The sequence below is a fragment of the Nothobranchius furzeri genome, chromosome 16 (assembly GCF_043380555.1).
Source record: "Nothobranchius furzeri strain GRZ-AD chromosome 16, NfurGRZ-RIMD1, whole genome shotgun sequence".
Lineage (NCBI taxonomy): Eukaryota > Metazoa > Chordata > Actinopteri > Cyprinodontiformes > Nothobranchiidae > Nothobranchius > Nothobranchius furzeri.
Genome location: NC_091756.1, coordinates 36,552,919 through 36,565,608, shown reverse-complemented (window position 1 = coordinate 36,565,608; position 12,690 = coordinate 36,552,919). Strand labels below are relative to the sequence as shown.

The following is a 12,690-nucleotide window of genomic DNA, read 5'->3' as shown; positions in this document are numbered from 1 at the left end:
CTGACCGACTTTTATCATATTTTCTTTTTGACTCTCGAGATGCCGCTGATAAAACCTTTTTCTTTGTGCCACTCTTTAGTGGGCTTTGAGTTGCGCTTGGTCGTTTGCTAGTTGTAGAATCCATTTCCAGGGTTCTTCCTCTTCTGTTTGAGGTTTTAACGTGGCTAGTAGTGAAAGACGCATTACCGCCACCTAGCAAGCTTCAAAATGTTTTTCCGGGTTTGAACCTTGTCGAGAACGCGCTTGAAGCGTCAAATAACGTCACATCCTTAAAACAGCGCGGAAAATTCGGATGCGACATGTTTTGCATTTTGAAGCACACAGCCTGTTTAACAAAATGGAATGATAAACTGGTTTCATCATTCTTTTTAGTTTAAAATGCTTCATCACCCATAAGCTTCACAAGAATGAACATTTACTTTTTGTTTTTGGACAATTCTGCCCCATGCTCCTTTAAAGGGGCGACTACCGGAAAGACTTCTTTAAAGAGGCATGTTGGCATCACTTCATCCGGCGAACCGCTCGGCTTAGCCTTCCTAGCGATCTTGATCAAATCATCTAATTTGATGAAATGCTACCAAACCTCTGATGGCAGTAACAGAACGGCCAGAGGATGTCGAGAACATGAGTTGTAAAAAATTCATTCACAATGAATGTTTTGTTAGCCACAGACCTAGCATTAACCAGGCCCCACCTTAAGGATACTTCATAACTGTTGATGGTGGAAGAAGCTCTAGTTAATGATCGGAGATTCCTCAGATCGGCTTGTCTCCAACTGAATCTCCGAAAGAGTGGGGAGCGCTTACCATACTCCCATTAATTGCCGGCAACAGGAACGAGCCACGAATCCACCGGATCCACCACACACCACGGCGCCAGGAACCGAGTGGACGAACACAAGACCACTCGCGAACCACAAAAAAGGCAAGCTTCAATGCTTTCAGCTTAACGAGCCGTCCATCCCGACAGCCTCTCCTCCTACGTTTTCTCACACGTCAAAACCATCTCCCGCTCTTGTTTCTTTCAACTGAGAAACATTTCAAAAGTCCGTAAACTGGTTTCTACTGCAGATCTGGAAAAAATAATCCATGCCTTTGTGTCATCACGCTTAGACTACTGTAACGCTCTTTTTACTGGTCTCAGCAAAACCTCCCTCTCACGCCTTCAAGCCATCCAAAATGCAGCAGCCAGACTCCTAACCAAATCCAGCAGATGAGCTCACATCACCCCAGTTTTACAGTCCCTCCACTGGCTCCCGGTAGAATATAGAATACAGTTTAAAGTTTTAGTCCTGACCTATAGAGCTCTTAACAACCAGGCTCCAAGCTACCTATCTGAGCTTTTATCCCCACACATCACCTCTCAGAACCTTAGATCCACATCTGAAAACCTCCTGGCTGTTCCTCGAACCAGACTGAAAACCAAAGGGGACAGGGCCTTTCAGACTATTGCACCCAGACTTTGGAACAGTCTACCTTCAAATCTCCGTCTCTCTAACACTGTAGAGGTCTTTAAAAATCATCTAAAAACTCACCTTTTCATCCAGGCGTTCCCTCCCTAAATGTTTCAAAAAGATGGCTTTGTTTGGGTTCACACCTTCACTTTGTTTATACTCATGATTTTATTTTCTACGTTTATCACTGCTATTGTTTTTCTGATGTTTTTATTGGTTAGAGGTATTTGCCCTGATCTTTATCATGTTGTACAGCGCTTTGTGATTAATATCTGTGAAAGGCGCTATATAAATAAACTTTTACTTTACTTTACTTTACTTTACTTCTCCTAGCAGAGTGCGTAAACGGTGGTGTTTCCCAGCACGCCGAAAGGCCATCCAGGTAGAGGGGGAGGAAGTAGTCCAGTGCTCAACAGCTTTGGACGGTAAAAATCCAACCAAAAAACCTATTTCAAATAGCGAATGACAATCATACACCAATCTTGGGTGAGCGGGTTGTAACACATAGGCTAACAACAATAAAAATACAAAACCTAGAGGAGCTGACAGACAGCAAGCCGGCAACACTGGCCCTATCTTGGAACATTTGCAAACAAGAACAAAACTAACTTCAAACAGAACATTGTAACGTCCAAAACGGTCAATTTTCACCTACATATTGACCAACATAGTAACCTTTCATCTACATGAATGAATCCACTTTCTGTTTGGCTTTCCAAATCCAGAAGGTTCTGCTCAGTGCTTGTTGACAAAACACTGGAGACAAAACAGCCTTCCAAGGTTCCTGCACTCTCTGCGTAAAAGCCAGACTGCTGAATTCCTCACTATCTACTTAAAGCTTCTACAGGATTTGACAGCATAAGTATGTGATGAATGAACAAGATGTTTAAATCAAATGTTTGAATAACCTGTGCTTAAACCAATGATAGCTTTGAAATGAAAATTGTTCTTACAATAATCCATTTATATCACAAATCACTATGTGTTTGATTTAACAAGTTAATCATTGTTTACACTCATTAAACAAGAGTTACTTCCCGATTAATTCAGTTTCCAGCTGACTCCCGATTCGGCCAAATCGGGAAAGAAGCATCTCTTTTGAAACCATCTCCTTTGACCTTCCGTGACGCTGCAAGTGATTACAGACACAACAGCTCTTTCCAGAGCTACTTCACACCTAATCTGCAGGCTCCGGGTTGCATCTCATGGCCGGGGAAGCTGAACTCAGAGGAAGTTACTAATCTCTGAGTATTATGGTTTCAACGTCCAGTGACCTCACCACTCTGACCGCACCCCTCCAGACCGCGGGGAACAACTCATTCCAGGGTATTGTAAGCCTGCATACTGGTGTCTGATGAGGCATATGCTGCTCATTTCACAGTTCAAGTAAACATAAAAATTAAACTGTTAAACTAGTCCTACTCAAACAACAAGTGTTTAGACATGTTTGCTGTCCAGATTTTAAAATAATGTTCAGGTTTCAGTTTTCTGCTGATTAGGATTATTTTCTCCGTTCTTCACTTTTTGTGCTTTTATTTACATTTTGGTGCTTTTTGCTCTAAATCTTTCAAAACATTCAGCTCATTTTAACAGTTTTGCTTAGTTTCAGCTTCAGCAAATAGTTTCTGAATTCAGCATATGATGCTAATTTCACAGTTCAGCTAAATGTAAAAATTAAGCTGTTAAACTAGTCCTACTGAAATAACAGGTGTTTAGACATTTTAGCTGTCCAATTTTTTTAAACTGTGTTCACAGATTAGAGTTTTCTGCTATTTAGGATTAGTTTTCTTGATTCTTCACTTACTTTTTGTGCTTTTTTTGCTTCTTGGTGATTTTTGATTTCTAATTTTTCACTACATTCAGCTCATTTGACAGTTTAGCTTAGTTTCAGCTTACTTCAGCTATTCAACAACTTCAGCAATAAGTTATCAAATTTAGCATAAACTGCTAATTTCACAGTTCAGCTAAATGTAAAGATTAAACTGTTTAACTTGGCAAACTGAAATAACAGGTGTTTAAACATTTAAGCTGTCCAGACTTTTATACAATGTTCACAGATTTAAGTTTTTTGCTATTTAGCATTATTTTTCTCTATTCTTCACTTACTATCTGTGATTTATTTGCTTGTTGGTGCTTTTTGCTTCTACATCTTTCAAGACATTCAGCTCATTTTGACAGTTTTGCTTAATTTCAGCTTCAGTTCAGCTGCTCAGCAGCTTCAGCTTACAGTTTCAGCTATCCAGCATTCAAACAGCATTTGTGCAATAAATGCAATTTTTCTAGTTTAGATTTTATCTTGTGATCTTATTGTTCATCAGTCTTTTATTTATTGTATTGCAATGTATGTTATGGGAAGCACTTTGGTCAGCTCTCATGCTGTGTGTAAATGTGCTATACAAATAAGCTGGAATGGTATGGAATTACTGCTGTGTTGTAGCAGTTTGTGCTACACCTATTTTATAAACTTTGACAGATATCTAGCCTTTTATGCCTATTTATGGCAAGTGATGGCATCAGATTAATTCAATTTCCTTACAACAAATTTAAAGTGTAACATTCTGGCTGGAATGTCACTATAGTCATAATAGAAATACCCCTTTAAAATTCAATTAAAAAGTGTTTAATTGAAAAATGTTAACTTTTTCTACCCAAAAAAATAGGGAAAGCTTTTTAAAGTGTTCTAAACTTAAACTATAAGACTGGTTGAAAATAGAAGGATGAGTACCACGTAATGAAGTGAGTTTTTGCCTTAACTCAAGTGGACACAGACAGAAACATGCTCTCTGCACCTCACACAAAACTATAACTTACTGAATAATGCACGTGCATAACACTTACCGGCTCTGTCAGCTCCAGAACATTAGCCAGATACGTAATGGGACTGCAGTCACGGGTGTTTCCTACAAGTGTGCACGGTAGAAACATGGGACCCAAGTCATCTCCGTCCAACACGTCCACAGTTAGAGTGGTGGTGGCTGTCAGACGGTCACTCAGATGGGGCGCTCGGTCCTAAACACACACACACGCACACACATGCATGTACACATACGCATGCATGCACACACACACATGCACACATACACATGCGTGCACACACACACACACACACACACACACACACACACAATATTTTATTTTTCTTACATACAAAGCTTTCATGTTTCTAAAACATTTTATGTCATAGATTATTCATCAGAAAATTATTAAAACATGTCTAAAAACAATTTTAAATTGAAATCTTCAATCTTTTGCTTTTTATGTACAACATTTTCCCTGTTTTTTAATAAATGCCAAAAAGGCAAGTGTGTCACCCTTTAGCCTCAGAAGGCCAAATGCTTTACAAAACTCTGACCTCCTTTTCAATACCAGCAGTGTAAATATTTATAAAATAATTGGTAAACAGTGCTTATTTGCATACTGATTCATTTAATAAATAAAAAGAGCACTCATTTGCATTTAAAACATAAAAACCACTATTCAAAATGTGCCTTTACGTGTGTGTGTGTGTGTGGTGTGTGTGGTGTGTGTGTGTGTGTGTGTGTGTGTGTGTGTGTGTGTGTGTGTGTGTGTGTGTGTGTGTGTGTGTGTGTGTGTGTGTGTGTGTGTGTGTGTGTGTGCATCTTTCCTGAAAGTGCAATGAACCTGGTACCACCACACCTAAGAGGAACCAAAAGGTTCCCAGCAACAGTTTAGAGAGAAAATGCTGGTTTGTGTAAAAGGTCTGAGGTTTAAAACAGGATGACCTTGATACAAATCAAATGAAAAATGGATGTGCTCACACACTATTAAGTTTTTCTCAGAGGAAGACCTTCACTAGACCTTAAGCAGATGTAGCTAAATTTTAGCGAGGCTCTAATGAAATATGTAACCTGTTTATAACAAGCAAAGTCCTTGTGTTACAGTAAACATCAAACTTTAAGCACATTTCTCTTCTGATCACATCATGCATCACCATTTCTTTCCAGCCACGTTTACGATAGTGGTAGCTGAAATTACTCCCTTTAGAGACTCATGTTTATCACCTGAAATTACCTTCACTGATCTTTATATAATACAAAACAGTAGACATCGTTTTTCAGCCATGAAGGGGAACCCAGAATCACATCAACTAGAGTGTCAGTTGAAGTTCAAAAGTATTTAAACTTTAGTAAAGTTTAAAATTCATCATCATGTTCTTTTGTGTTCTTTTAGGAGAGTTACTGGTGTCTCATCCCCCCAAGAACAGATCTCAAATAATGCAAAAGTCGTAAAAATATGAACAGATTGAAATGTGATTACATAAAAAATAAATTGCATAATGCTCTGGGTGAAATTGGAAAAATTAGATAATGGTGCAAAAGTACATTTATGGCAGTAATTTGTTTCAGACTGAGACCATCTAAAGCAGGGGTCTCCAAAATGTTGCTTGCGAGCTACGGGTAGCTCGTGATGCACTTGAAAGTCACTCACCTGGAAGCAGCCAGAGGAGCCATCCTGACTTATAAATAACGAGGGAAGGATCTTTAATTTGTTGGCAAGCCGTCCCATTTTCTGTAATATCTAATCTAAAATTATTTTGTTGAAGTAAGATAAAAATCTGATTATTGCCCAAATCTTTCAGCAAACATGTTCTACTGGAAATACACAGATTAATTGCTCAGGTTGCAGTATGGATCCCCATTTCTGTCAACATCAAATGTTCTTTAAATTGCATTCTATAGTTTTTGGTCATTTATGACTAAATAGCTGAACTTGAAGAAAAACTGACATTGCTGCTTAGGCTCTGGGCACGGAGTCAGGGGCAGAACAGGAGCAGGATAGCTGTTCCTGTTTGCTCAAAAAATGATGTTACTGATCCATTCTAAAAAAATGGCAAATAATTCAGTAGTTTTGTGTTTCATAATCTGAAAGTATCTGATTAGTTAAAAAACTACACGTTTTGTTTAATTCGATTTTCTGAATGTCACCATTTCCCTTGTACTTTTTAACATAATACTGACGTATTGAAATACAGAGAAGTTAACTTGTGAATAAAATGCATGTTAATATAGTAAGCTTTGATAAACATACCAAGCATAGTCACACATGGAAAGTAACAATGTGAAAAATCGTATAGCGGTGGCTCGTCTGTACTTTCACTGTTAAAAAGTAGCTCATGAGTCACAAAAGCTTGGAGACGCCTGATCTAAAGGCTCAGGAACCCTTTGTAGGTGTTCTGGATTCATTAGCTGATTAGAGTGTGACACTTTGGGTCTAGAATAACTTTTTCACAATATTCTAAAATTGTCTGAGATTTTGAAAGTGCGGTTTTCATAAACTGTAAGCCATAATCATCACATTTATAACAAATAAAGGCTTGAAACATCTGGGTTTGCATGGAATGAGGTTATATCTTGTATTAGTTTCACTTTTTAGGCTGAATTACTGAAATAAAAGAACATTTAAATCATTTTGTAATTTACGAGTTGGCTGTTTTAACTTTGAGTGGAAAAAATAAAGCCAGTGTCTTACAGAGCTAAATTGTTGGTAGAAGTTTCTAGATTAACAGTGAAGTTTCTAACATGTGTTGAACTATCCTTCTTAGTGGGCAGAGTGTCAGCCTTGGGACTGGGAGTTTGGGGTTCAAATCTGGTTGGGTCATACCCAAGACTTTAAAAATGGGACCCAATGCTTCCCCATTATAGGGCCAATGTCTATATTTAGACTATGGAATCACTCTCCATGTAAACTTGCTGCTGCTTCTAGAGATTCACGCCGCTGCAGAGTCACGCCACTACTAGAGATGGCGCGGGCGTCTCCAGGTCTGCAGCCATCAGGCACTTATGCTCTTCATGCATTTGGCAAATAAAGTTAGCGAGAGTTTGAACTACTGTCCTGTTAACCCATGCAGCTTTGTGGCTCATATGGATTTCCTTCAGTGACACAAGGATGGTTATATCATGAGACACCTGCTCCCAGTTCCTCAAATTTTTTTACACATCAAAGCAATTTGGGCCATTTTAATCATACTAATTGAACATTTTAACTAATAAAATAGTACTAGGGGGCAGAGGGTTGATGATTTCAAGCAAGCTGGGGGTGTTTACTATATCATAGTAAGAACACTTTTTAGGCCTCTTGTCACGATGCGGTGGTGTGGACCCAAAATGCAGTACCCAGGATGACACGGAGGCAGGGATGAAGATTTTAAGTAAAAAGTCTTTATTTGTGGGGTGAGCCAAAAACCAAGGTTTATCCAAACTGTAAGTCAAAATCCAAAAGGCCAAAAATCCAAAGGTCAAAAAGCAGATATTATCTGAGGATCAAGATACTCTAGTTTATACACAGAGGGACGAAACTGACAGAATCACACAAACATTAATGGACCGACAAGAACACAGAGACAGACAGGGCTTAAATACACTGGGAGGAGCAATCAGGGAAAATGGCAGCAGGTGTGTGAAGTGAGAGCTGGAGGGAAGACAGGTGAACCTAATAATCAAAATGGGAAACAGAAACAGAGGGCCAAATAACCCTAAGAAACTAAGACACCAAAACTAAACCTAAAGGCTGCAGGAAGGACTAACACACACACACACACACACACACACACACACACACACACCAATGTACTTATATATAAACAGGAAAGGGGAATGGACAAGCACACACACACACACACACACACACACACACACACACACACACACACACACACACACACACACACACACACACACACACACACACACACACACACAAACACTGAGCAGGAGACTGAATCTCACACACACGTTGAGCTGGGGACAAAGAAGCTGGGGACTACAAGGACACAGAATGTAAATGAGACCTGGAGGACCTGGGGATGAATGAGATGACACAAGACCTGGGAGGAATAGACTTAAAGGACTACAAACATAAGACACTAAACTGACACGCAGAAAAGGACACATGAGGGCGCCAAAGAGCTACAACATAAGACACATAACAGGGATGCAGACAAGGACACATGAGGGCACTAAGAGAGCACAAGGGGAGAACCTGGAGTGGAGCACAAGAGGAGCTGGGGAACAAAGGGACACAAGAGGGAATCTAGAGAGGGATGGAGGACACCAGGAGGCACATAAAGGAGGGGGCAGATGCAGACCATGACACCTCTTGTCTAGCATGTCTACATCAGAGTACATTGTTTGTGTCATTTATTAGAATTGTACAGAACAGTCTAAACCTGTGAATTGCACAGGTATGTGACTGACTTAGCTGTTTTAGTTTAGGAGTGTGCACATTCAGCATGCATGCCTCACGCACAAGCCTACTATTGTAGATGCAGATACATGTTTGGCCTGAGGGGGCAATAGCGAGCATAAAAATCACCTTAAAGTCCCTTTAAAAAAGAAAGGCACAATATTTGAGATGGATTTTTGACACCTGCAATAATTAGGTGTCCAGAATCCATCTTAAACTCTTCTCAACTAGACTTGTATAAGTCAGAAAGAACAAGAAATATGAAAACTAATTTAAAAAAAATGAGGAAAGTCTTACAGCTGTAATTTTAGTTTTCTTCAAGATATTTTGTATTATGTGTGAGGGGCTTTCTCAGTTCAAACTGAAATACAAAATGAACCAAGGTTTTAAACTTCTGAAGCACCAGATTTCCAACTTGTCACCAACAGTCTCAGCCCAGTGAGAAACCAATTTGTACACACTGCTGTAACACAGTTGCCTCGAACAATTGATTGTGTGTTCATGGAATTAAAAGCATTTCAAAAAGTCCCTAAAGGGCACAAACAGCTTTGCACAAACAATAGACTGGTGTGTTGTATTAAACAGGCATTCCCTCCATACACAAAATTACTTTTTTCAACAAACAGATGCACTGTTCTGAATCAAACATTATTTGCAAACTGGAATCAGAGCTGGAAAAATATCAAACTGAGACAAAACGAGTGAAAACGACTGGTGGCTCTTTGGGTCTTTATGGATCAACTAGCAGCACATTTCAGGATGAAATGAAGACTATTTCCAAAGACTTTTAGACATAACTGAGAGCTAATTTCAGATTTTAGGCGACTCGGTGTGAAAAAATATATATATATTTATACGAGAATCATGGCAATGTTACTCTTGTGCTATTCTCTAATGAGGTACAACAAATGTGTTGACTCAAAAAGAACTCCAGGTTTTATTTCAAGTGTTTATACAACAGAGTATTAGCTGATACTATATACATATATATATATATATATATATATATATATATATATATATATATATATATATATATATATATATATATATATATATATATATATATTAGGGCCGGGACTTTAACGCGTTAATTATGATTAATTAATTAGAAAAAAATAACGCGTAAAAAAAATTCACGCATTTAATCACAACTTGCATTTTGAGCACGGCGGAACCTTTGTCATTGCACGATTTTCTCGTAGACTGAATATCACTGATGCACACAACAATGCACAGTGCTAATGGCTACTAAAACGGAATAAAAACCGAAAGAAGTTGCCGTGCTTGGACTGATGCAGGATTTAGGAAACACGTCCGCCTCTTTTCTTAACTTGGAAAAAAAAAACTTCCAGACAACTACGAAGTCTGTGTTGCGGACATTTTTCAGAGATCAATACTGCTGCGGCTGCTCGGTGACACCGGAACTTTACAAAAGTAACATTTTATGTTTATTCTAAAAGCCACACATGTGTGGGGGAAAATGCTAACTCCAAAGCTCAGATTTCAACCTGCAACCTCCTTACAGTGCGGGCAACTGCACCTCCAGGCAGCATATGTCAGTCAACAAAAACTCATACAATTACACATTTAAATGAAAATGTTATGCTCTGCTGGGATTTGAGTCACTCTTTGAAGATACAAGTCTTCTAACCAAGTCAGTCAATTTCTAATTATTATTATTAGGCCCGAGCAGTGAAGCTGCGAAGGCCTATTGTATCTGCTCCGTTTATTTAGGCCCGAGCAGCGAAGCGCTGCGAAGGCCTATTGTATCTGCTCCGTTTATTAGGCCCGAGCAGCGAAGCGCTGCGAAGGCCTATTGTATCTGCTCCGTTTCTTTTTTTTCTTTCTTTCTTTTTTTTTTCTTTTTTTTTCTTCCGCGTCTTTGGACGGCCTTTAGGGGGTCTTAGCATATCCAAAAACTCACCAAATTCTGGCCCAATATAGAAAGTGCGTGAAATTTACGTATTTCACTGGCAATGTGAAAGTTGGTATAAAAGTGTTTCAACAGCGCCCCCTGGAAAATTAAAAATACCCCTCCGCATTGACCTTTTTTCATAGTAGAGTGATAAAATTTGGTACACCTGTAGAATTCAACAATACGCACAGAAAAGCCTCTTGCACCCATGGTCAATATCAAACAGGAAGTCGGCCATTTTGGACTAAAGTGGCCATTTTTACCCCATTTTGGCCATTTCTAGGCTCTATATTTGGTTAAACAGTTTGGTCATTTTTCGCACGATTGTCTCAAAAATAATGTGCGATCGAACAGAAGCGATGGACGAATCAAATGAGAAAATAAAACTGACTTTTCGTAAATACTGAAGAGGCGGGGCCAGGCCTCAAAGTTCGAGCACTCGCCAAAAAAATTCAAATTGCTATAATTTCATAAATGAAAGAATTACAGTTAAAGTAATTTTCTATGGACAATCGTCATCGCCCCCCGAAGACAAATGAATGGTTGATTGATGATGTCACATAAGCCCCGCCCCCTCACGCCTTAAAAGGTCAAGTTTTACTGGGAAATTGTCCAAAATTCGCCCTTTCAACTAATCACCCCATATTTCTAGCAGGAAACTGAAGACAAGTTGGGGTTGCTTGGCGTCACTTTATGGGAGTTTTCTCCAGAAGGCGGGGCTGTGGCGGCGCGGCGAAGTCAGGCGTACCGACGTGGCCTTACGTTTGCCTACCATTTCGTCATTTCTAGAGATATCGCCACAAAACCTCTTGTGAGTGATCCTAGTCCAGCCTCCAAAAAAATTTGATGTGAACATCCGGTGGGCGTGGCCTATTTTCTGAAATAGCGCCCCCTAGGACCATTAAAACTGTCAGCCCCAAGCCATGCTTTGACTGAGGATTTCGAAATTGGGTACACTAATGTGGTGTCTCAGGACCTACAAAAAAGTCTCTTGGAGCCAAGTGCAAAGTCGCACAGGAAGTCAGCCATTTTGGTCAAAGTACTCGATTTAGTGGTATTCGCACACGTTGTTTGGAGAGTGTTGCACCATCACCCTTTTCACCAATCACCTTCAAACATCTGCTATACGCTCTTAAGACATAGATGAAAAAATTCAACCGTCGGATTTTATATAAGTATAAAGGTGTGGGCGTGGCTAAGCCTCAAACTTTGACCTGTCGCCACGCCACTCTTTTTTTCACAGCTCCCTATCGGACTCCTTTTAACCAATCACCAGCAATCACTGGCAAATAGCAGCAGACAAGTTGAGGTCACTTGGTCTATAGTACTGGCAGGTTTCGAATAAAGGCGGGGCTTTGGGAGCATGGCGAAATTCGCCATCACGCCATGGAAATACGTTTGTCTCTCATTTCTTCAATCATTGTGACATCGCCACACAATTTCTGATGAGTGATCCTACTCTGACCCCTAATAGAACTGCACAGCTGAAGTTTGTGGGCGTGGCCTATTTAATGAAATAGCGCCCCCTAGGACCATTAAAACTGTCAGCCCCAAGCCATGCTTTGACTGAGGATTACGAAATTTGATACACTAATGTGGGGTCTCAGGACCTACAAAAAAGTCTCTTGGAGCCAAGTGCAAAGTCGCGCAGGAAGTCGGCGATTTTGGTCCAAGTACTCGATTTAGTGGTATTCGCACACGTTGTTTGGAGAGTGTTGCACCATTGCCCTTTTCACCAATCGCCTTCAAACATCTGCTATATACTCTTAAGACATAGATGAAAAAATTCAACCGTCGGATTTTATATAAGTTTAAAGGTGTGGGCGTGGCTAAGCCTCAAACTTTGACCTGTCGCCACGCCACTCTTTTTTTCACAGCTCCCTATTGGACTCCTTTTAACCAATCACCAGCAATCACTGGCAAATGGCAGCAGACAAGTTGAGGTCACTTGATCTATAGTACTGGCAGGTTTTGAATAAAGGCGGGGCTTTGGGAGCATGGCGAAATTCGCCATCACGCCATGAAAATATGTTTGTCTCTCATTTCTTCAATCATTGTGACATCACAACAAAATGTCTGATGAGTGATCCTAGTCTGACCCCCAATAGAAATGGAC

At 39.8% G+C, this 12,690-nt stretch overlaps 1 protein-coding gene across 7 annotated transcripts in view; it reads right to left on the bottom strand.

Moving 5' to 3' along the window:
* Positions 1 to 12,690, bottom strand: part of LOC107387904 (protocadherin-15) — a 514,972-nt gene that overhangs the window by 305,056 nt on the left and 197,226 nt on the right. For all 7 annotated transcript variants that reach the window (XR_011516897.1, XM_054749198.2, XM_054749199.2 and 4 more), the window contains exon 9: positions 4,292 to 4,462. Coding sequence is in view for 6 of the 7 variants with exons in the window: in XM_054749198.2 (XP_054605173.2) it covers positions 4,292 to 4,462 (171 nt within the window). In the remaining variant the exon portion in view is untranslated. The remainder of the gene's footprint in view (positions 1 to 4,291; positions 4,463 to 12,690) is intronic.